The following is a 21,267-nucleotide window of genomic DNA, read 5'->3' on the forward strand; positions in this document are numbered from 1 at the left end:
TCCCCAGGCCCTGGCAGCCGAGACCTGCGGCCACCAAAAACAACCACAGCGCCGTCAGACCGGGACACCGCGCCGCGCCCCGTCCCGGTTGAACGGGGGCTGGCTGGGTCCGTTGGGGGAGAGACGGCAACGCGAAACCAGCAAGACGGAGAAGCCGAGCGCTGCAGACCCGGCGCGTCCCATCGCGGTGCTGGAGGGTCTTCTCCCAGCCCCGCTCTTAACCAGCCCCATCAGCCCCTTGCTGGCCTGAGACCAGTTCAACAGCCTCAGACGATACTGCGTTAGAGGGACCGAGAAGAGCCCACAGACGCACCAGCCCCATCCAAGAACCAGGACTGGACACTGCTGTCTACTGTAACTGCTATGGACAGGTGACCTCTGGGCCATCACAATCCCTGTAGCCGTGATCAGATTTCTTCAAAATAGAAAAAAAGGAACAAGCTGAGGGACGAACAGATCTCTCCCTGGTACAGGCGAGAGGCTGAGGGACAAACAGATCTCTCCCTGGGACAGGCGAGAGACTGAGGGACAAACAGAGCCTGCAGGTGTGTTCAGGGGCTGCTGAAAACTTCCAGCACTGAAAATGGGCAGATCAGACTCTACTCTGTTGACTCACGTAGACTGACAGGTACACAGAAGAACACAAGGAAAACTAAAGAGAAAGTCACATGTGCTTGAGCAGTGCCTGTCATCAGGCCTGTCCAGGCAAGGGGGAGGTATGTGTGGAATTGCCCTGCAGAAAGAGACTGTGCTCACCGAGAGAGACAGGCCAGCCCTACACCAGCCTGTGCTCACCGAGAGAGACGGGCCAGCCCTACACCAGCCTGTGCTCACCGAGAGAGACGGGCCAGCCCTACACCAGCCTGTGCTCACCGAGAGAGACGGGCCAGCCCTACACCAGCCTGTGCTCACCGAGAGAGACGGGCCAGCCCTACACCAGCCTGTGCTCACCGAGAGAGATGGGCCAGCCCTACACCAGCCTGTGCTCACCGAGAGAGATGGGCCAGCCCTACACCAGCCTGTGCTCACCGAGAGAGATGGGCCAGCCCTACACCAGCCTGTGCTCACCGAGAGAGACGGGCCAGCCCTACACCAGCCTGTGCTCACCGAGAGAGACGGGCCAGCCCTACACCAGCCTGTGCTCACTGAGAGAGACGGGCCAGCCCTACACCAGCCTGTGCTCACTGAGAGAGATGGGCCAGCCCTATACCAGGCTGTGCTCACCGAGAGAGATGGGCCAGCCCTACACCAGCCCGTGCTCACCGAGAGAGACGGGCCAGCCCTACACCAGCCCGTGCTCACCGAGAGAGACGGGCCAGCCCTACACCAGCCTGTGCTCACCGAGAGAGACGGGCCAGCCCTACACCAGCCTGTGCTCACTGAGAGACGGGCCAGCCCTATACCAGCCTGGTCTCTAAGGGAGACAGGCCTGACCTACACCAGCCCGGTCTCTGAGAGACACAGGCTTCTGCCTGCTCTGAACACATAACGCATAGCAGGCTCACAGGCAGAACATGTCGGTCTATCTCAGCAAGCAGGCTGGGACAGGCCTCTGTCCGCACTGAGCATAACGGAGACAGTGCATGACTGCCACAGCTTAATCATCGAGACAGACAGGCCTCTGTCTGCACTGACCACACACTGCACTGCAGGCTCACAGGCAGAACAGTCCAGCCCCCGCCGGATAGGTGAGACAGACATGCCTCTATCTGTACAGGGCATGACAGACAAGAACAGACAGCCTGTTTGCTAAGAGAGTCTATTAGCAAACAGGCTGAGGCAAAGCGAGACAAAACAGGCTTCTGTCCTTGCTGGTCATGACAGACAGGGTGCATCACACACTGAGCGCACACAGCCAAAACAGATCTGATCAGCATCTCCAGAGGTGGTGGGGGGCGACAGCAGCTGCATGTTACATGTGACCTGTTTTGCATACGTGGGCTCCTCTGGGTTACTTCTCCAAGCAAAGAGACTGATTCTGTCATTTTTTTTTTAATTGCTCTGGCCTATTTAGAAAACACACACGGACTTTGCAAGGGCCAGCATCTAGCATTTTTATCATTCCTATCACTTATCATTAATTGAGCCAATTAAAAATAAACTCATCTCAACTCGCGTGCTCCCTGCCTTCAGTGCTCTGCTGATGGGGTGATGTGGGAGATCGGGGGGGGCCGGGGCTCTCCAGGACCAGCGTGATCACCCCCGTCAGACTACAGATTTGGGGCCTCTGTCCCCCGTCCTGCAGAGCTCCTGTCCAGCAGGTTTACGTATGAACCCTTCAGCTAGCAAGCCCTACAGACTTGGAAAGCTCGTAATTACAGCCGATTAAGCAAGCTCTGGCTACATGAAGTGATTTAAATCCTAAGAACAGGCCGGAAAAGGCCCTGGATTGTTCCCTTCTGCTGCCACCCCAGTTTTATTTTCCCTCTCCTTTCCTTCCTTCCTCCTCTTTCTCCCGTTTGTCCGGAAGCCGTGGAAAGCACGTGGGGGTGTGGCAGCCGGGCCCCCGGCCGCGAGCCCGAAGGACAGAGGCTGCTCCCCCTCCGTGTCTCCAGTTCAGGGGTCCTCGGCCTCGGATTCCGGGGGGAGAAAAAGAAGAGGCTGGGAACACTCAGTCCACAGCTACCCCACCCCCACAAAATTAAAAACTTTCACTTCTCATGTCTGGCACCCGCTGCAATAAAGACACAGTCTCCTCTCCTCTTCTCCCTCGCCCTCCGCCTGCCTCCCTTTCTCTCGGTGCTACCTCGCCCTCTGCCCTCTCCTCTCTACCGCCCCCCCTCTCTCTGTACCCCTTGATTGATCACCCTGGTGTTGGCGGTCAGGCTAGGGAAGGGTGAGGTCACTCCCTGCACTCTGGGTTTGTTACAGTCAGTTCCTGATCGAAGAATTCCCCCCCTCCCCACCCCCCCACTCCCCCTTATCACCAAGCTTCTGTAGGAACCCAGGGTGCGTTCCTGGGTGAGGGATTAAAGGATTAAAACAGTTAATAATCCTCTAAATTTGCCTTCGGTTTCGTTCTGCCTCATCGCGGAGGGGCTGCAAGAGACCCATACAGCCCAGACCTGTAAACCTGCACCAGATCTGGAATTATCAACCGCAGACACGGACAGCGGGAACTCCTCCCTCCCTCCCTCTTCCCCACAGAATTCCTGGAGAAAGACCGGCCTCTTCTTTTCTGGGTCCGGGCTCAGGACCCGGTTCAGTGGTTCTGGCTAATGAATAATGGAGCTGATGGTAGCCACTTACATAGCCCACCTCCTCCAAGGTAAATATTAACTCTTCCTGATGCAGACAGGGGCCTGTACAGGATCCAGGAGAGCACTTCCTAGGCACTGTCACTGCTGTCATTACTAAAAGCACCCGACGCTGCTTTCAGAGGTGCTAATATACCACCCCACCACAAAACAGCACATTGCAGCACCAGGCCACTAGAGAGATTACCAGCGAGGCCAGGCTGTTGACCTGCTTCACTGGAGAGCTAGCAGCCCATTGATCTCATCCGGCCGTTTCTCAAACTGCAGCCTCGCCATGGCAGAGAGGAGCACTCTACTGTCAGTAAGAGTGGGGTGTTGACCCTGGTGTCCTGACTACTGGTCACTACAGACCCCAGGACACTGTCAGTAAGAGTGGGGTGCTGACCCTGGTGTCCTGACTACTGGTCACTACAGACCCCAGGACACTGTCAGTAAGAGTGGGGTGTTGACCCTGGTGTCCTGACTACTGGTCACTACAGACCCCAGGACACTGTCAGTAAGAGTGGGGTGTTGACCCTGGTGTCCTGACTACTGGTCACTACAGACCCCAGGACACTGTCAGTAAGAGTGGGGTGTTGACCCTGGTGTCCTGACTACTGGTCACTACAGACCCCAGGACACTGTCAGTAAGAGTGGGGTGTTGACCCTGGTGTCCTGACTGCTGGTCACTACAGACCCCAGGACACTGTCAGTAAGAGTGGGGTGTTGACCCTGGTGTCCTGACTACTGGTCACTACAGACCCCAGGACACTGTCAGTAAGAGTGGGGTGTTGACCCTGGTGTCCCGACTACTGGTCACTACAGACCCCAGGACACTGTCAGTAAGAGTGGGGTGTTGACCCTGGTGTCCTGACTGCTGGTCACTACAGACCCCAGGACACTGTCAGTAAGAGTGGGGTGTTAATACTGGTGTCCTGACTACTGGTCACTACAGACCCCAGGACACTGTCAGTAAGAGTGGGGTGTTAATACTGGTGTCCAGGCTAAAATCCACTCTGAACAGTCTGTCCTTCCTCACGTTCCTCGTGATTCCTCTGGTCCTGCAGTGTCTCTCTGCCTCTGATCTGTGTGCAGTGGGGCTGCTGTGTGTCCCCCAGTGAGGCTGTGCTTCAGTGGGGCTGCTGTGGGCCCCCCAGTGAGGCTGTGCTTCAGTGGGGCTGCTGTGGGCCCCCCAGTGGGGCTGCTGTGGGTCCCGGTAGTGAAGCACTTTGAGAGCTATACAACCGCAAGGCAGGATGGGAGTCATGATTACTAAAGCTTCCTGGAGACACGTCAGCAGTCCTGCAGGCCCACCTGGACCCACAGTACCTGAAACAGACAGGCAACCCAGCAGCGCCAGGGACCCGCGAGCCGGGCTCCACCGAGCCCGCCCTCCCCGCGCCACGCGGGCGCCGATCTCTCAGTGACGAACCCGACTCGGTCCGTCAAACAGACCGTTCCCCTTGGCCGAGCAGCACGGCCTCGGAAGCAGCGCTAGCCAAACCCCATTGCTCAAGACGCCGCGTTGCACAAGGCTTCCCGCCGGGCCGCGAGCTGCAGAGCCGGACGAGCTCGAGCGCGCGGAGGATCTCCGACCCGGGGCCCGGTCCGGCCAGGCCCATCGCCGAGCCGCGCGCCCCGCCGGTCTGGGCTTCGGCAGCGTGCAGCAGGCCGCCCCTCTCTCAACAGGAAAGCCCCCAGGAGCCCTCAGCGATGACAGACTGACAAACCACAACCACAGGCCCATCTGCAGCGCCGATAACACGGCCGGAGCAGAGAGCAGAGAGCAGAGGCCAGCTGCTCCTGCCGTTGGGAGGAGAGGCAGCAGGCACTGCAGGTCCTGTCCCCGCAGCCTCTACTGCCCCCCTCCTACAGCCCTCTGCCTCTACTGCCCCTGTGCCCTCCCACCCCACAGCCCTCTGCCTCTACTGCCCCTGTGCCCCCCTACAGCCCTCTGCCTCTACTGCCCCTGTGCCCCCCTACTCCCCCCACCCCACAGCCCTCTGCCTCTACCGCCCCCCCCCCTACAGCCCTCTGCCTCTACTGCCCCCCCTACAGCCCTCTGCCTCTACTGCCCCTGTGCCCCCCTACTCCCCCCACCCCACAGCCCTCTGCCTCTACTGCCCCCCCGCTCCCCTACAGCCCTCTGCCTCTACTGCCCCTGTGCCTCTACTGCCCCGGCTACTGTTACTGCAGGTCGGACCGGCTCCGTGACCGGGCTTCGCCGAGAGCCCCGACCCGACCCCCGCGGAGACCTCGGCCGGCGCCAGGTAACACGCCTGTGCGCTGGCTCGGGAGTGTGACCTGCTTTTCGGGGTACAGGGGTACAGGAGGGCTGCTCTGACCGCCGGCGGTATCGGGATCGGGATCAGCGACGCGGTCCGGGCGGGTTACTGTGTCCGAATAAAGGGCAACGCTTCGCCGCCCCCGAGGGCGACCCCAGCAACAGCCCCAAGACGGACACCGCATCGCCATTCCCCCACCGGACCGGACCGGACCGACCCCAGCCTCTCCGGGTCGAGTCCGACTCCTTGTTTTGTTTATTATGAAAAGAAAAATAAGTAAAAGTACGCCGTTAGGGCAAAGGAAAAGTATCGTACGTCACACCGAGGCGAACTCACCAGCTCTCAGTCACGGTCTCTCCGTCTCCTCGTCGTGTTTAAGTCCTTTTTCCTCCCTTTCCAGCCGGACCGGGACGCTTTCTCCCCTCCAGACAAACTTCTTCGGCTTCGGTCTGGTTTTTATCTCCCTCTTCCTCAGCTCACGGCGGTCATCGCCACGCGTAAAGAAACTTGAAAACTTTTTTTCTCCCCCCCTCTCTCTCTCGCTCGCTCGGTCGCTTTCGAGTTCGAGTTCTCCTTCCCCTTTCCTCCGTGTCAGTCTATGTCTCTCTCTCTTTCTTTCTCCCCCCTCCTCCTTATCCGCCAAAAATAAAAAATAAAAAAAAATCCCACTTCCGGGACAACAGGAACTCTGTGACGTCACGCGGCACCTGGCTACTACGCGCGCTCCCGGCAGCACGGACGCACGAACGCGCGCCGCGACCACGTGTGTGGAGGGGGAAAACACGTCGTAAACTCTGAAGGGACCGGACGAAGGCGGCGTATTGCCACCTGTTGGTCGTGAGCGGCGTTGGAACCGTATTATTTCTCCCGTTCAGCTTGGCCGCACAGAAGAGCCCAACTCTGGCAGGTGTTATTAGCCAAAGCAACCATTAAATCGTTCAGTTTTGAAGGCTTGGAATATTTTCTTTGCAGCTACACAAGTGAGATCCCGTTGAATGGAGTAGAGTTGAAACACACGTCTGGGTCCTCTTTAGCTCTCTAAGACCAGAGCTCCTTTAGTAGGACCAGCAGGGGGCGCTCACCCCGCGGTCTCTGCGTGTCCCAATGCCCCAGTGTAGTGACGGGGACACTGTACTGTAACAAGGCGCCGTCCTTCGGATGAGACGTGAAACCGAGGTCCTGACTCTCTGTGGTCATTAAAAATCCCAGGGCGTTTCTCGAGAAGAGTAGGGGTGTCACCCTGGTGACCTGGCCAAATTACCCCCCTGGCCTTTACCAGTCATGGCCTCCTTATATTCCCCGTCTCTGAACTGGCTTCATCACTCTGCTCTCCTCCCCACTGAGAGCTGGTGTGTGGGGAGTGGACTGGAGCATCATCCAGGTGGGGGTACACACTGGTGGTGGTGGAGGGGATCCCCATGACCTGTACAGCGCTGTGAGTGGAGTGTACAGAAAAGCGCTAAATAAAGTGCATGGAACTATTAATTATAATTTAGCAGCAATATAAATTGAGCTCTCAGCTTCCACATTAATTTAGGGCAGTTTCTTCTGGTCTGCCGTCACTATGGCTCCGCGTGACAAACCCATCTGTTACGCAACACTGATGTGGACTTTCTGCGAGTTTCCAAAACTGTGGACGACTACATTTCCCAGAACCCCCCCCCCGCTCGGCGGAAACACGTGTCGCTTGTTGTTCTTCTATTCGCCGAGGGTCTTTCTCCGACGACCTCGCCGCGCGGTGGGGTGTGCGAGCGAGTTCGCCCGGTGCCCCTGACAGCACCCTGAGCGCCGACGAGCCGCGATCCGCCCTGCTTCCCAGGCTGTGTCAGAGGCTCCCCGCCGCGGCGCAGATGGAGTCTTTCTTACGGGGCAGCTGCGCGGCGCTGAAGGTACGAGAGAGACGCCGTGGTAGGGTCAGCCCCGGTGCCCGGTCGTTCACGCTAGAGCGAGTGTTCCCGGTTGGAGCAATTGTGCAGACTCACGGCCGCCGTCATCGGCGATCGCAGCCTGCCGGGAGAGTGAACCCCCGGCTCCGGCTGCCGGTGGAGGTCAGGCGTGTGCACAGACCCGGTTCGGGTGGCGGGCGATGATAACAATAATCGCTTACACTTCTATAGCGCCTTTCTGGGCGGGCAGAGCGGGAGAGGAGGCGACCGGCTCACCGGCTGCGCGCACGCGTGACCCTGATTCACGTCCCTTCAGGGTAAACAACCCGCACGTGCAGGCGTTAAGGCCGCGGCTGCGGGGTTTTCCTCTCGGTGTCTGACGTCACTCGCAACCTGTACCCCCAAAGCGCCCCGCGGCGGTTCGGCCGTGCCCCGCAGTACCTCCTGCGGGACGGACGCAACGCCTGCCTTGATTTCAACTTTTCTCAAGGTCCCGCTTTGATCGTTAAGGGTTTGGTTGTTTTGTTTTTTTTGATTTGGAGTTTCTTTTTTTCTTTGACACCTAAACCCGCACCTGGAGCTCGAGGTGTTTCGGTGCCGCCCTCGCGAGCGTTCGTGACTCGTTCTTTCGCACAAAACAGCCCGTCCGGCGTCTGCAACGTTTAACCTTCAGCCTGTCCTGGCGGCGGATTAACCCAGGAGCTAGGGGGGGCTTGCCGAGAGGGGAGGGGCCGCGGGCGAGGGGCCCGAGTCACGCGACTCGCCCGGCTCCTTGGTGCTCATAGTCGATGGGTCTCGCCTTCTTACTCACGAGCTCAGCACACTGGAGCTGTTCGGGGCTCTGGACTCATGACAAGAAGGTTGTGGGTTTGAATCTCAGATCGGGGGGCAGCTGTGCTATTGTAGCCTTATTCAGGTCGCATCAGTAATATGGCCACAGTTGTGAGTAGCTTTGGATAAAAGCATCAGCCAAATAAACTGATTATAAAACTACAGTTCAGAAATCGCTGGTCCAGTCTGGGCCGGGTCAAACTGTCACCCTACAGTTCAGAAATCGCTGGTCCAGTCTGGGCCGGGTCAAACTGTAACCCTACAGTCCAGAGATCGCTGGTCCAGTCTGGGCCGGGTCACACTGTAACCCTACAGTCCAGAGATCGCTGGTCCAGTCTGGGTCACACTGTAACCCTACAGTCCAGAGATCGCTGGTCCAGTCTGGGTCACACTGTAACCCTGCAGTCCAGAGATCGCTGGTCCAGTCTGGGCCGGGTCACACTGTAACCCTACAGTCCAGAGATCGCTGGTCCAGTCTGGGCCGGGTCACACTGTAACCCTACAGTCCAGAGATCGCTGGTCCAGTCTGGGTCACACTGTAACCCTGCAGTCCAGAGATCGCTGGTCCAGTCTGGGTCACACTGTAACCCTACAGTCCAGAGATCGCTGGTCCAGTCTGGGTCACACTGTAACCCTGCAGTCCAGAGATCGCTGGTCCAGTCTGGGTCACACTGTAACCCTACAGTCCAGAGATCGCTGGTCCAGTCTGGGTCACACTGTAACCCTGCAGTCCAGAGATCGCTGGTCCAGTCTGGGCCGGGTCACACTGTAACCCTACAGTCCAGAGATCGCTGGTCCAGTCTGGGTCACACTGTAACCCTGCAGTCCAGAGATCGCTGGTCCAGTCTGGGCCGGGTCACACTGTAACCCTACAGTCCAGAGATCGCTGGTCCAGTCTGGGCCGGGTCACACTGTAACCCTACAGTCCAGGGATCAGTACTCTAGTCTGGCCTGCGTCATATTGTCACTCTAAATTACTTTATTATCCCAGATGGTAAAAGACATAAATGCCATACACAGTACATTGAACACAATATGAAACAAGAAACATATAGGCATAAGATGAGAAAACAAAATAGCAGTTTAAGTAATCTTTAGAATTTCTGAAAACAGAATCTTGGTTATCAGTGTCTGAGAGAAATAAGATACAAAATGTCAAAAAAAAATTAAAATATACAATCAGTTGTCTCAAGCAGATTACTAGCTATGGGAATAAAGGATAACTTAGGTCTGTTGCATTTCAATATTACTAGAGGAGCTCAGATTCTCTGTGCAAGGGGCGGTCTTGACAGTCAGTGGTTATACTGGCCATCCGCCAGTAGAGCTGTCTGCCAGCTGATGCAGCTCCCCACTCAAACCACGACAAGAATGTTGTCGAGCTCCGGATTTCCAGTCCGTCCAGCACCTTCCTTAATGCCCACTCTGGATCGTCTCCGTTGGTTTCCATCTTGTTTTCCCTCCTTTGTGTGTTATTCCCTGGTCAGCAGCTGGCAGCCTGCTGGAGAACGGCAGCATTCTCCCGCATACCTCAGCTGTTATCTCATCCGCATGATCTGAGGCAGGAGTGGGAGATAAGGGGCTTGCATTGTACATCTGAGAAGGTCCTGGCCTACGGTGGGGGGGAAGGGCCACACAGCACAGTGGAGGATGTGTTCGTAACCTGGCTATTGAGAGATGGGGGCAGGGAGAGAATATGCTTTAAGGCATCCTGTGCATTGTTACCTGAGCCACTCCAGGTTTGCTGTCAGTCAGACTTTTCTGTGCAGTCTGATCCACTCCAGGTGTGACAGTGCTGTCAGTCAGGCTCCCAGTGCACAGCAGTCTGATCCACTCCAGGTTTTGCAGTGCTCTCAGTCAGGCTCCCAGTGCACAGCAGTCTGATCCACTCCAGGTATGACAGTGCTGTCAGTCAGGCTCCCAGTGCACAGCAGTCTGATCCACTCCAGGTTTTGCAGTGCTGTCAGTCAGGCTCCCAGTGCACAGCAGTCTGATCCACTCCAGGTGTCACAGTGTTGTCACTTACAGCAGATGGTGGATAATCCTGCACCTTTGGACCAACCATAGCTGGGTGGTAGTCTTTCCCTGTGTCTGCTCAGCTCCTGTAAAACAGAGATCAGTAATTGCATTTACACTGAGGAAATTGCCTGGAAAAGAACATAATTTCAGCCAAAGAGCAGCCTGAGGAGATACAGCTGTACTGTAGTGGGCTGAGAAGAAATGGGGAACTCTTAATCGCAGCACGGCAGCGCTCTTAGCACTAACCCTTATCTGGTAATGGATCAATGCAGCAGCTCGGTAAACAGGCCTACATTAGCCTGTCCAGGTGGAAAACGCCAAGCCGAAGCCTCATGCCATATCAAGCTTTAAACCCGAGCTGGGGAAATTGCTGTGCCAATGGGGCGAAGGTGGGGAAATTCGGAAGAGGCCCATGCTTTATTACCGGGATCTGCACTCGGGTCACCCTGCCCAGCCTGCGGACAGAACACTTCGCATTTTGTCTGGCGGATTTTGTCTGGATGTGCTGTTTGCGCCGCTGCCAAAATTCGGGGCAGCTCACATGCCCGTCTTCGGTTCTGCACTGGAGGCGGGGAGGGGAGCTCGTCTTGTAGGTCCACTCGATCAGGAAGTCCTCCTCAGCGGAGGAAACCCGTGTGAACCCAGAGCAAAACATGCAAACTCCACACGGAGGGTGCTTTAGGTCAAAATCGCAGCCAGGACCCCAGAGCTCTGAGGCAGGAGGTGACCGCCACACCACCCTGTCGCCCTTTCTCGCCCTCCGGAGCGCCAGTCCAGCAGTCTCTCTGGGAAGGTCGGAGGTGACTGAGGTGCCCGAGACCAGCACACAGCGATCGACTCCGGGGCTGGAAGTATGGGCAGCAGTGAGTGTGACTGTAATGAACGTGATGGCAGGTGACGAAGGACATTCTCCTTAAAAGCCTCTCCATGGCTCTCGAGTCGGGCAGCTCCCAGCCTCCCCGGCTGCCCTGGGAGTGTGTGGTGCCGTGGCGTGAGCGGCCAGCGCCTGCGCCCCGGCCTGCAGTTAAATATAGCCCTCTGCTCCCTGTCGCCAGGCAGCCAGGCCCCTCCGGCGGTGGAGACCGGCGTGACCTGATTCCTGGCTGAGGGGGGAGGGGAGGGGAGAGGGGCATCGCGGGGGCGCGTCTTCAGCAGCTCTCCGCGTCCCCCGTCTCTGTGCGTGTGCAGGGCCCCGCAGGCCCACCTTACGTCGTTTCCTCTGTCCAGACCTCCAGGCTGTGCGGCGCACCTGTCCATCCTGTAACCGATGGCCACATGAACAGAAAAGAATGTGTACGTCTTCTTAAATCGGCGTCTTGCGCGGGTGAGGCCACCTTGCTGCTCGCACCCTGGTCCAGTCGCAGGGCTACGCTGCCTGTCTGCCTTTCAGCCTGGGTGAAACCAGGATCGGCAGCCATGGACAGTGTTGCCCTGAGTGGGGCTCGCCAGCGTGGCGTAGCCATCTCTGACCAGGACATACGCACGTGCTAGGAAGGACCTCCTTCCAGGCCAGGGTGGGAGTCAGGGGCTGCCTGGTCGCGGGGGTTTGGGGTTGCGAGGAGAAAAGCATCTGACCGCTGGCCTGCCTCCCGTGTCTTTCCCGCGCAGCGCAGCGCCGAGGACGGCTCCGGGGTGCACGTGGTGCTGGGGAACGAAGCCTGCGACCTCGACTCCATGGTGTCCGCCCTCGCCTTCGCCTACTTCCTAGCCAAGGTGGGTCCCCCACTGCGCACGCATGCGCGCGCGGCTCTGCGATCCGGACAGGAACTGTAACTCCCCTCCGTTCCGTACTGACCCATGCCGATCCAAGCCATTCCATTCCCATCTGCTCCATTCCACTTCTCTTCCCAACCACTCCGTTCGGATCAACTCCGTTCCATTCCCATACGCCCTGCTGCATTCCCTTTTGCTCCCATCCGTTCTGTTTTTATCCAGTTTAAAAAATTCCGGATTTGTGTCTACAGGTCAGGCACTCTGGAGTGATTCCATAGGATCTGGGCTCCCTGTCCTGATTGTTTTGGAAAAGACTGGGATTTGCACACACCCCTGAGTGTTTGACACATCCAGTCATTCTGTGGTTACTTCTCTCGCAGACCTCGACTCTATTCTAACCTCAACAAGAAAACTGTAAAAAGGCATGAACAAGTTTGACCTTTCTGTTCTTTATTGGGCTGTTGGTTTTTCTTTGCTTTTGTTTTAATGTATTTTGTGTTGGTTTTTTTTTTGCTTCTTACTTTTTTTATTAGTCTTGTTAAAATTTTGAATTAACTTACCCGGTAAAATGCTTAAAAATCCTAAAAGAAAAGTAGCATCCGTTTGTCCCTCTCCTCAGACCACTGCAAAGCCGGCGGTGGTGCCGGTACTGAATATCCGGCGCTCGGAGTTCCCCCTGCGCCCAGAGAACACCTTTCTCCTCCGAGAGGCCGGCCTGCCTCAGGAGGGCCTGCTGTTTCGGGATGAAATCGACCTGCAAGCACTGCACCGGACCGGCAGGTTGGCTCTGACGCTGGTGGACCACAACGTCCTGCCCAGGTCAGACCCAGCACAGCTGTAACACAACACCCTGCTTAAAAGGGAGCATGCACAAACAGTGTAGCAGCTTGTAAAGCTGCTTTGAAATGTGATCTTATCCAAACTGGATCAGTGATCTCTGGACTGTAGGGTTACAGTGTGACCCAGCCCAGACTGGACCAGCGATCTCTGGACTGTAGGGTTACAGTGTGACCCGGCCCAGACTGGACCAGTGATCTCTGGACTGTAGGGTTACAGTGTGACCCAGACTGGACCAGTGATCTCTGGACTGTAGGGTTACAGTGTGACCCAGACTGGATCAGTGATCTCAGGACTGTAGGGTTACAGTGTGACCTGGCCCAGACTGGATCAGTGATCTCAGAACTGTAGGGTTACAGTGTGACCCGGCCCAGCCTGGACTGTAGGGTGACAGTATGACCCGGCCCAGACTGGATCAGTGTGTCTGCTGGTGTCTGGAGTGTGAGACTGCTGGTCAGGGTGAGCACTTATACCGGTTGAGCTATTCAGAAAACCACGTAAAGTCTCTTTTTCAAGATAATAGCATAATAATTAAATTATAAAACTGTTGTTATCTTAATGAGCTTTCCTCACTCACCCCATATAATATAAGCACCTTATCCAGCAGAGCCACCAAGGAGACCATCTCCTAAGTTTGATGTCTGACTGACTTCTGAGTGACTGCCGAAGTAACCTTATCAGGATCCGTCTGTGCTTCTCCTGCTACAGAGCCGACAGTAGCCTGGAGGGGGCAGTAGTGGAGGTTATCGACCACCACCACCTGGATAGGGTGCCCTCCCCATCCTGCCCTCTCACTGTGGAGCCTGTGGGCTCCTGTGCCACTCTGGTGATGGAGCACATCAGCCAGAGAGCGCCAGAGGTCCTGGACAGACAGGTGGCACAGCTCTTATATGGTAAAGTGATGCTCATATAGCGCCTTTCATCAGCATCCCTTCTCTCTCCACACTTTCTCATTATTCTTGGTTAGTTCTCAGAAGGGGCAGCAGGGCGGCGCAGTGGTTAGCATACTGCCTCTCAGCGCCAGAGCCCTGGGTTCAATTCCTGGGGTGCGCTATCTGTGTGGAGTTTGCATGTTCCCCCCATGCTCCCCATGTCTCTAGCGTGAGTGTGTCGGTGTCTGCCCTGTGATGGACTGGAGTCCCGTCCAGGGTGTACCCCACCTTGCGCCCGGTTCTTGCCAGGATAGACCCCAGCTCCCCCACGACCCCAAGTCCCACATTTAAGGACTGTCTTAAAACAGTTGGTAATCCCAAAACTCGTCTGAGTTTGCAATAGAAAATAATTTGCACTTCCAAAACTTCTTTTTTTCCCCCACAAAAACGCTACAATCAAAAGTCGGAAGGTGTGGAACCGGACCGACCCGGTTTCTCTGATTCCAGGTACCATCATCCTGGACTGCGTCAACATGGCGCCCGAGGCCGGGAAGGTGACGCCCAAGGACAGCCAGTCCGTCGCCCTGCTGGAGGCGCGCTTCCCAGACCTGCCCCCCAGGGGCGCTCTTTTCGACGCGCTGCAGAACGCCAAGTTTGACGTGTCAGGTACTGCCGACTGACCCTCTGTCTCCGCGAATGGCGCAGGTAACAAGTCCAAGTAGGTGAGGACGAACCCCAAAAGTCTGGCGCCACGCACACAAGTCCAGCAGCGAAACTGGGCGGGATTGAGGCCCCGCCTCTCACCCAGGACAGCCAGCCGATTTCCGAAAAGGGTGGATCTCACTGTTGTTGCAGGAGACATGCGACTGAAGAGCCACCAGTTCTCCCGTGTGTTTTAGAAAGCAGTGGTTTCAGGGTGACCCTTAAATCCTGCTGGATTGAGGATCTCCATGAGCAGGACTGGCCCCTGCTGTAGGGGGTCCAGACAATTGGGGGCCCACCCTGGTAGACATAGGGCACAAGGGCAGTGCCAGTCTGTTGCAGGGTGCACACACACAAGCAGAAGGACAACTTACAGGTGCCAGTTAGGCTTAGTCTTAAAAACATTAAAGAAAAATATTTTCACAAACTTGACCAACCTATTCTACTATTGAAACTATGCCAGTTATTTTTTTTTCACAACAGACTAGTCAGTCCTGAAGTGCAAGAAAGAGGGTTTCAGTTTCTCCTAAAACCAATTTTCCCCACTGCAAAGATAAAGTTTTGACTATGCTGCCATCTAGTGGTCAGGATGATGGGGTTTCCTGTCGCTGTAATGTAGGACTCACCTATTTTGATGTATCAGAAACTGAGTGACCACACTGTGGTCAGCTGAGAGGCAGCTTTCTTGCGCAGACAGCCAGGGTAGCTTGGTCATCCAGGACTGAAGAGTCATACAGCCTGGACCCTGTGAAAATGAACTGTTTCAGAAAGCGTGCGATCCATTGCAGAAAACGTGTCACGTTTACTCATGACATTGCTACACACCCCCAAATACCATTCAGATCCTCCCTGACCTTCTTTTGATGAGATCTGGACACTGGGACAGTGGGTTGTGGGTCTGATCTCTGACCCCCTGCACCGCGCTGGCTGACCAGCAGTGTCCCTCTATTGTCTCTCAGGTCTGACCTCTGACCCCTTGGAACTCAGTGACTGACCGGCAGTGTCTCCATGTGTCTCTCCACAGGGCTCTCCACGGAGCAGATGCTGCTGAAGGACATGAAGGCGGAGTCCGGCGGCGATGTGTCTCTGGCCGTCAGTGTGGTCTATGTGATCCTGGAGGTAGGTGGGACACTGTCGCTCCCTGCAGGCGATTGCTGTTTCCTTAGTGCTCTGTTCTTTACAGTCTGAAAACACGTAATATATAGGATGATTTCCGAGGGAGAGAAGGGCTTGAGACTTGAGGACTTGAGAGAGACATGAATTTAATGTTTAATTGAAATGACGATCTACGATGGACTTGAAGACCTTTCATTGTAAAAGCGTCTTCCGACTAAAAAAAGTCAGAAAAGCTTAAACATTTGTTGTAAAGGGACAGGCTATAATGGGGGACTATTCATTAACAATCGAAACAGATACTCTAGATTGGACTTAAATGCTTTTTTATGAATGTCATTGTGAATTTCCCCTTCTAAGACTTTCCTGCAGAGGCCTGGTCTGCAGCAGGAGCTGTGTGAGTTCTGCCACAGACACCGCTACAGCGTCCTGGTTGTCATGACAATCTCCTTCAATGAGAGAAAGGAGCCCTTCCGCCAAATCGCCGTCTACAGTGCCAGCACGGCTCTCAGGGAGCAGGTGAGCCCATAGAAACGGGGGTCTACGGTCACCAGGACCCCTGTCCCCCAGGAATGCCGGAGGCCTGTGTAGTACCCCCTTGATCCTGTGGTCACTCGGGTCCCTCACTGCCCAGAGAGGGGTGCCTCCTCCAGTCACATGGGGGAGACCTTCATGGTATTCCCTAGGAGCTTTTGTGTCCCTCAGGGTTGCCTCCCACAATGCACCAGAGCTTTGCGTCTCCACAGGGTCGCTCGCTCACTGGGACGTTGGTGCAGGATGGAGCCAAGGGAATGACCGAGATCACAAACTTTCTCACTGCAGTTTGTAGTCAGGATGCTGTTTCGTTCTAGGGAAACACAATTGAGCACTTTTCCCTGCTCGGGAGACATCAGGAGAGCGTTTGTACCCCAGTACAGGCCAGAGCAGAAATGAGGTTTCCCGAGAGTGGCATAATGCATAAAACCAGAGCATGAGGGCATTTCTGGGCACACAACTTCAGCTCTGTGGTCATTTCTGGGATGAAGAGATCAAGGGATTCTCTCAGATGGCCACACAACAGAGACTTCTGTAGGCAGTCAGGAGCCTGTGAGGTCATGTTCCTCTTGTCACTGTTCGAGCTCTGTTGGACGTGTTTGAAGTTGAGCCAGCGTGGGGTGGTGGTGGGGGTTTGCAGGTTATGTACTGATGGGGACTCGTGTTTGCTCCTTTGATTTGTAGGTGAGCCAGGCCTTGGAGAGAGCCCAGAACCCTGATCTGAATCTGTCGCCGATGAGTAGCCCCTACGCTGACATCAAGGCCTACCTGCAGGGTAACACGCTGGCATCCCGCAAGAAGGTGATGCCCATCCTCAAGGCCTTCCTGAGGGGGCTTGAACGGAGAACCGGGCATTATGGGGAGGTGGAGGACCTGGGGGAGCTGGAGGACCAGTTCGACCCCTCGCACTGCCCGCCCTTCGAGGAGGACACCCGCCCGCGATGGTGCTCCGCCTCCCGGCGTCACCGCCACCCGACCCCCGAGGAGGAGGACTCCCAGGTGCCGCCCACGCCGATGAACAGCCTGGTGGAAGGGTGCCCGCTCGACAACGGACCGCCCAGGTTCAGCGCCGAGGCCATCTTGGAGAAGTTTGGCAGGATGGCCGAAGAGAATTCGGCAGAAGACGCTTCCTCGGGGGGGCCGTAGGGGATGCGAGCGACTTCTAAAATATTCAAGTTTGTCCACTTCCCCTGCTGTCCCACTGCCCCACCCCTCCCGCTTGCCCCCTGTCACCACTGAATTACCCGCTTCCCCTCCTCTCTGACAGGACGACCGTGCAGTATTCTGAAAGGACGAGAATTTGTCCCCTGAGGAGGATGTGTGAAGGAGAGCTTCCAGCAAAATACAGACAGTTTAACCGCCCTGTGGCCGAGAAATCACGGGTTCGAGCCTGGGTGCTGAGAATAGCCGACTGCAGCCAGGAGTCTCCCCAGCGTGGACGGGCACTGCTGGGGGAGTGAGGTGGGGGGGGTTCGTCGCTCGGCGCTGTTCCGGCTTTCGGCACAACGATGACTCCTGGGACTTGCCAGTAGCCTGCGTCTACAGGCCCGGCTGAGCATTGGCGAGAGATGGCGGCTCTCCCATCAGGCCGCTGTGGAGCTCACGGCGTGTCGAGCCTCAAGCGAATGAGAGCTGGGCACGCTGGGGCAGGTTCTCGACCTCCGCCACGAGTGGGGCGCGGGAGTTGTAGCGGTAAAGCTGAAATCATCATCACGCATGTTGGGTGGAGTACAACTGAAGGTTCCAAATTTTAATGCAAAGTTGGTGTGGGAGTGGGGAGTCTGCTGGTCAGGGGACCCCTGATTCTCTGTGCCCACACTTCCCATGCCCGGACGGACCTGCGAGCTCCACCCTCCCCTCCCAAAACGCTCGGAGCCGTCAAGTCTCCCGTCGAAAGAGGAGCAGGCTGTGGCGTTTCACCCTTGGGCACGACGACACATTCACAACTCTGAATCTGCGGCCCATCCGGGCGTGACCTTCTGGCAAGACCTGCTCTTCCCGGGAGGAAAGAGAGCCGAGCGTGTTCGTGATTCTGGACCTGTAGGTGCTCTCGGGATCTTGGACTGTTATCCGGAGGGACGAGGAGCACCACTTTTTTTTCCCCCCCATGTCGTCAGACATTTCACAAGAAATCTCACATTGCAGAAAAGAACCACTTCGTGTTGGAGGCTCGAAATCCGCTGAGCCCGGTTTCTGAAACCTGGATTTCATTTCCTTGCCTAGAGTTTATCAGGGCCCAGAGCCGGGAGCATTTGGGAACATATTCCTGCTTTGCGGAGGACACTTTGTGACCCCCTTTTTTTTTTAAAGACTCTCAACATGGGAAGAAGAAGAATGATGGTCTTTGAGTCTTGTCGCTGATGTTTCCCGCTTTTGGGGTACCGGCTATTTGGGCAGAAAGTGGGGGTCTGTGGAGCCAGTGACCTCTGCCCACACCGGCCCCTTGCTGTTATACTGGAGTTTGCTGCTGTGATGGGTCCCAGGGCCGGCACAATGGGTACAGGTACCAGGGGGCCTTGTCTAGTTGGGGGAATGCGTACCCTTGTACCCCCCAAAGCCCATACGAGAAACATCCAGGGCTGTCCAGAGTAACACATGGCCACACGACTCCTGTAAACACTGCGCCGGCTCCAGTGGTTTCCAAATAGAGTCGCACAAAATTAACTTTGCTTTTTAGCTGGCGTCAGTGCCTACAGATGTAAAACCAGCCTCTTTAGTTGTGCGTGTTCTTGTGAGAGCTGCACCCCAGGCCTCACAAGCACATGCATATGTGTGTGTGTGTGTGTTTTTTGTCAGCTGCTTGGCGGTGATTTGTGCCAATAAATCTCCACGGGAATCCAAAGATTTTTCCCAGCTCCCCCTCCTACTCCGCTTTCCCGGGTCTTTCCAGCTGACGTCTCTGAGGAGAGCTGTGTGCACACGTTTGCAAGAATTTTCCAAAGGGTCGGGCAACGGACAGTTCCCACGTCAGTGTTTGGTACCTAGATATGCAAAAACCCCGGAATGACAACACTCCGTCCGTTTTTTTTACCTCATGAATGCCAAGGCCAATTGTATGGAATTGTTTTGACCCTGAAATCTTGAAATCAATACAGTTCTCTTTAAAAAAATGAATTGTGCTGAGTGTCATTTGTCGCTTTCATGCCTTTTCTTAAAAAAACTCACTTTCATTCACCAGTTTTAACAGCTGCCACAGTTCGAAAACTCTTTATAACCCAACGACCCGTCCACCCTTTGGACCGCTTTGTCCATTTCAGGGTCACGTAGGAGCCGCAGCCTGTCCCAGCAAGCGATGGGGACAAGCCAAGATGCACGCTGTGCAGGACGCCAGTCCATCGCAGAGCAGACACACAGACACACACTCGCACGACAGCCTACTCTCCGAGAAGCTAATTAGCCCACTGGCACATCTGTGGATCGTGGGAGGAAGCCAGAGCACCAGTAGGAAGCCCATTAGAACATGGGGAGAACATGCAAACTCCACACAGATGGCAACGCGGGCCAGGAATTGAACCCAGGGCCCCAGTGGTACGGCAAGGCAGCGATTCTAAACCCTGCGCTAACCTCCCTACAACCAGTTTTAGAGTTTATAACATGATAGAGTCTTAACAACCTGGGGAAAATGGCCACTGCTGATGGGTTAAGGAGTAGAAAAGGCAGATTCTCCTGTAAAGGTGCCTTTTTAGTGGATATCTCAGGCTTTTTTTGTAACACGTTTGTAAAGTGTGATCTGCAACCCCAGAAAGACACTGGTACTGGTTTTATTAGTGAAAAGGCAAGCACAGGAATGTGTGCACCCACACAGACCCATCTTCGGGGACTCGGAATTATGTTGAAACCAGTCTAATAAATGAGATCAAAATTTGGAAAAGTGAAAAATAGCATGAGGTTGACAGCAGTAATTGGTAAATGTGTCTACCCAACCATTTCCAAAATAATACAGTTTGTGTCCTAACAGCCTGAATTCAAGACTTAAATTTAAGGTTAAGCCATAATTCCGTTTACCTTTGTAACATACAACCTCATAACATAACTCAAAACATTCTGAAAAGTAATTACAAATGAAAACCTAGAAAAATGGGTGGGATAACCGTACACACCCCTGAGTTAGTACTTGGGATCATCTTGGCTTGAATTAGTCATCATTCTGTTCAGATTGGTCTGTACCTATCTCTTGAAAAAGCTTTATAAAAGGACTCCCTCTACAATGAGCATGTGTGGTTGTGCCTACCATTTCATGACGCGTATTGTGTCAGGTACATATCTAACCTCATTACAAAATCGCCGGCTTATTTGACTTCCTGAAAAAAACACCCTGCTGTTTCTGTGGAAAAACAAATTGCTCCGTAGCTGATAAAAGAGGCTTTAACTGCAGCAGAGGAGATAAACTCACGTTCCAGTTAGCACAGAGTTTTGTCATTTGAATTAAAACTGCTTTGCTAAAAGGTGGAGTTTTCAAGGCTGGAGTATTGCACACTAGGAAATGTGGTTACATCTGCATTCGAACAGAGAAGTGTTTCTGTGAAGAAAAAGAACTGAAAGTGACTGTGAAACTGTTTCTTCCCACCAAGAAGCACTTCGAACTAAGCTGTGGATCTCTCAAGTGTCCACAAGGGGGCAGGGTGACAGAGGAGATTCAAGCCTAGTGTTATAATAATTAATAATAATTGCTCACACTTATATAGCCTTGACACTCCACTCAAAGCGCTTTACAGGTAATGGGGATCCCCTCCACCACCACCAATGTGCATCCCCACCTGGATGATGCGACGGCAGCCATAGTGCGCCAGAACGCTCCCCACACACCAGCTCTCAGTGGGGAGTAGAGCAGAGTAATGAAGCCAATTCATATATATGGGGATTATTATGAGGCCATGATTGGTAAGGACCAATGGGAATTTTGGGCATGCTCTGGGGTAACACCCCTACTCTTTTCAAGAAACACCCCGGGATTTTTAATGACCAAAGAGTCAGGACCTCGGTTTCACGTCTCATCCGAAGGATGGCGCCTGGTTACAGTATAGTGTCCCTGTCGCTGTACTGGGGCATTAGGACCCACATGGACCACAGGCTGAGCGCCCCCTGTTGGCCCCACTAACACCTCTTCCAGCAGCAACCTTAGTTTTTCCCAGGAGGTCTCCCATCCAGGTACTGGTCAGGCTCACACCTGCGGAACTCCAGTAGGCTGCCAGTTGTGAGTTGCAGAGTGATATGGCTGCTGGCCTGTTCATCCCCCACAGCA

The 21,267-nt window shown here is 54.9% G+C and overlaps 1 protein-coding gene across 1 annotated transcript; it reads left to right on the forward strand.

Moving 5' to 3' along the window:
* Positions 1–7,209: 7,209 nt before the first annotated feature.
* Positions 7,210–19,138, forward strand: prune1 (prune exopolyphosphatase 1). Its single transcript, XM_088905295.1, has 8 exons — positions 7,210–7,410; positions 11,863–11,967; positions 12,587–12,786; positions 13,513–13,697; positions 14,184–14,342; positions 15,403–15,497; positions 15,852–16,010; positions 16,710–19,138. The coding sequence occupies exons 1-8, from the start codon at positions 7,372–7,374 to the stop codon at positions 17,169–17,171; spliced, it is 1,404 nt and encodes a 467-aa protein (XP_088761421.1). The 5' UTR covers positions 7,210–7,371; the 3' UTR covers positions 17,172–19,138.
* The last annotated feature ends 2,129 nt before the right edge of the window (positions 19,139–21,267 follow it).

The sequence above is a fragment of the Atractosteus spatula genome, chromosome 25, assembly GCF_055471065.1.
Source record: "Atractosteus spatula isolate fAtrSpa1 chromosome 25, fAtrSpa1.hap1, whole genome shotgun sequence".
NCBI lineage: Eukaryota > Metazoa > Chordata > Actinopteri > Semionotiformes > Lepisosteidae > Atractosteus > Atractosteus spatula.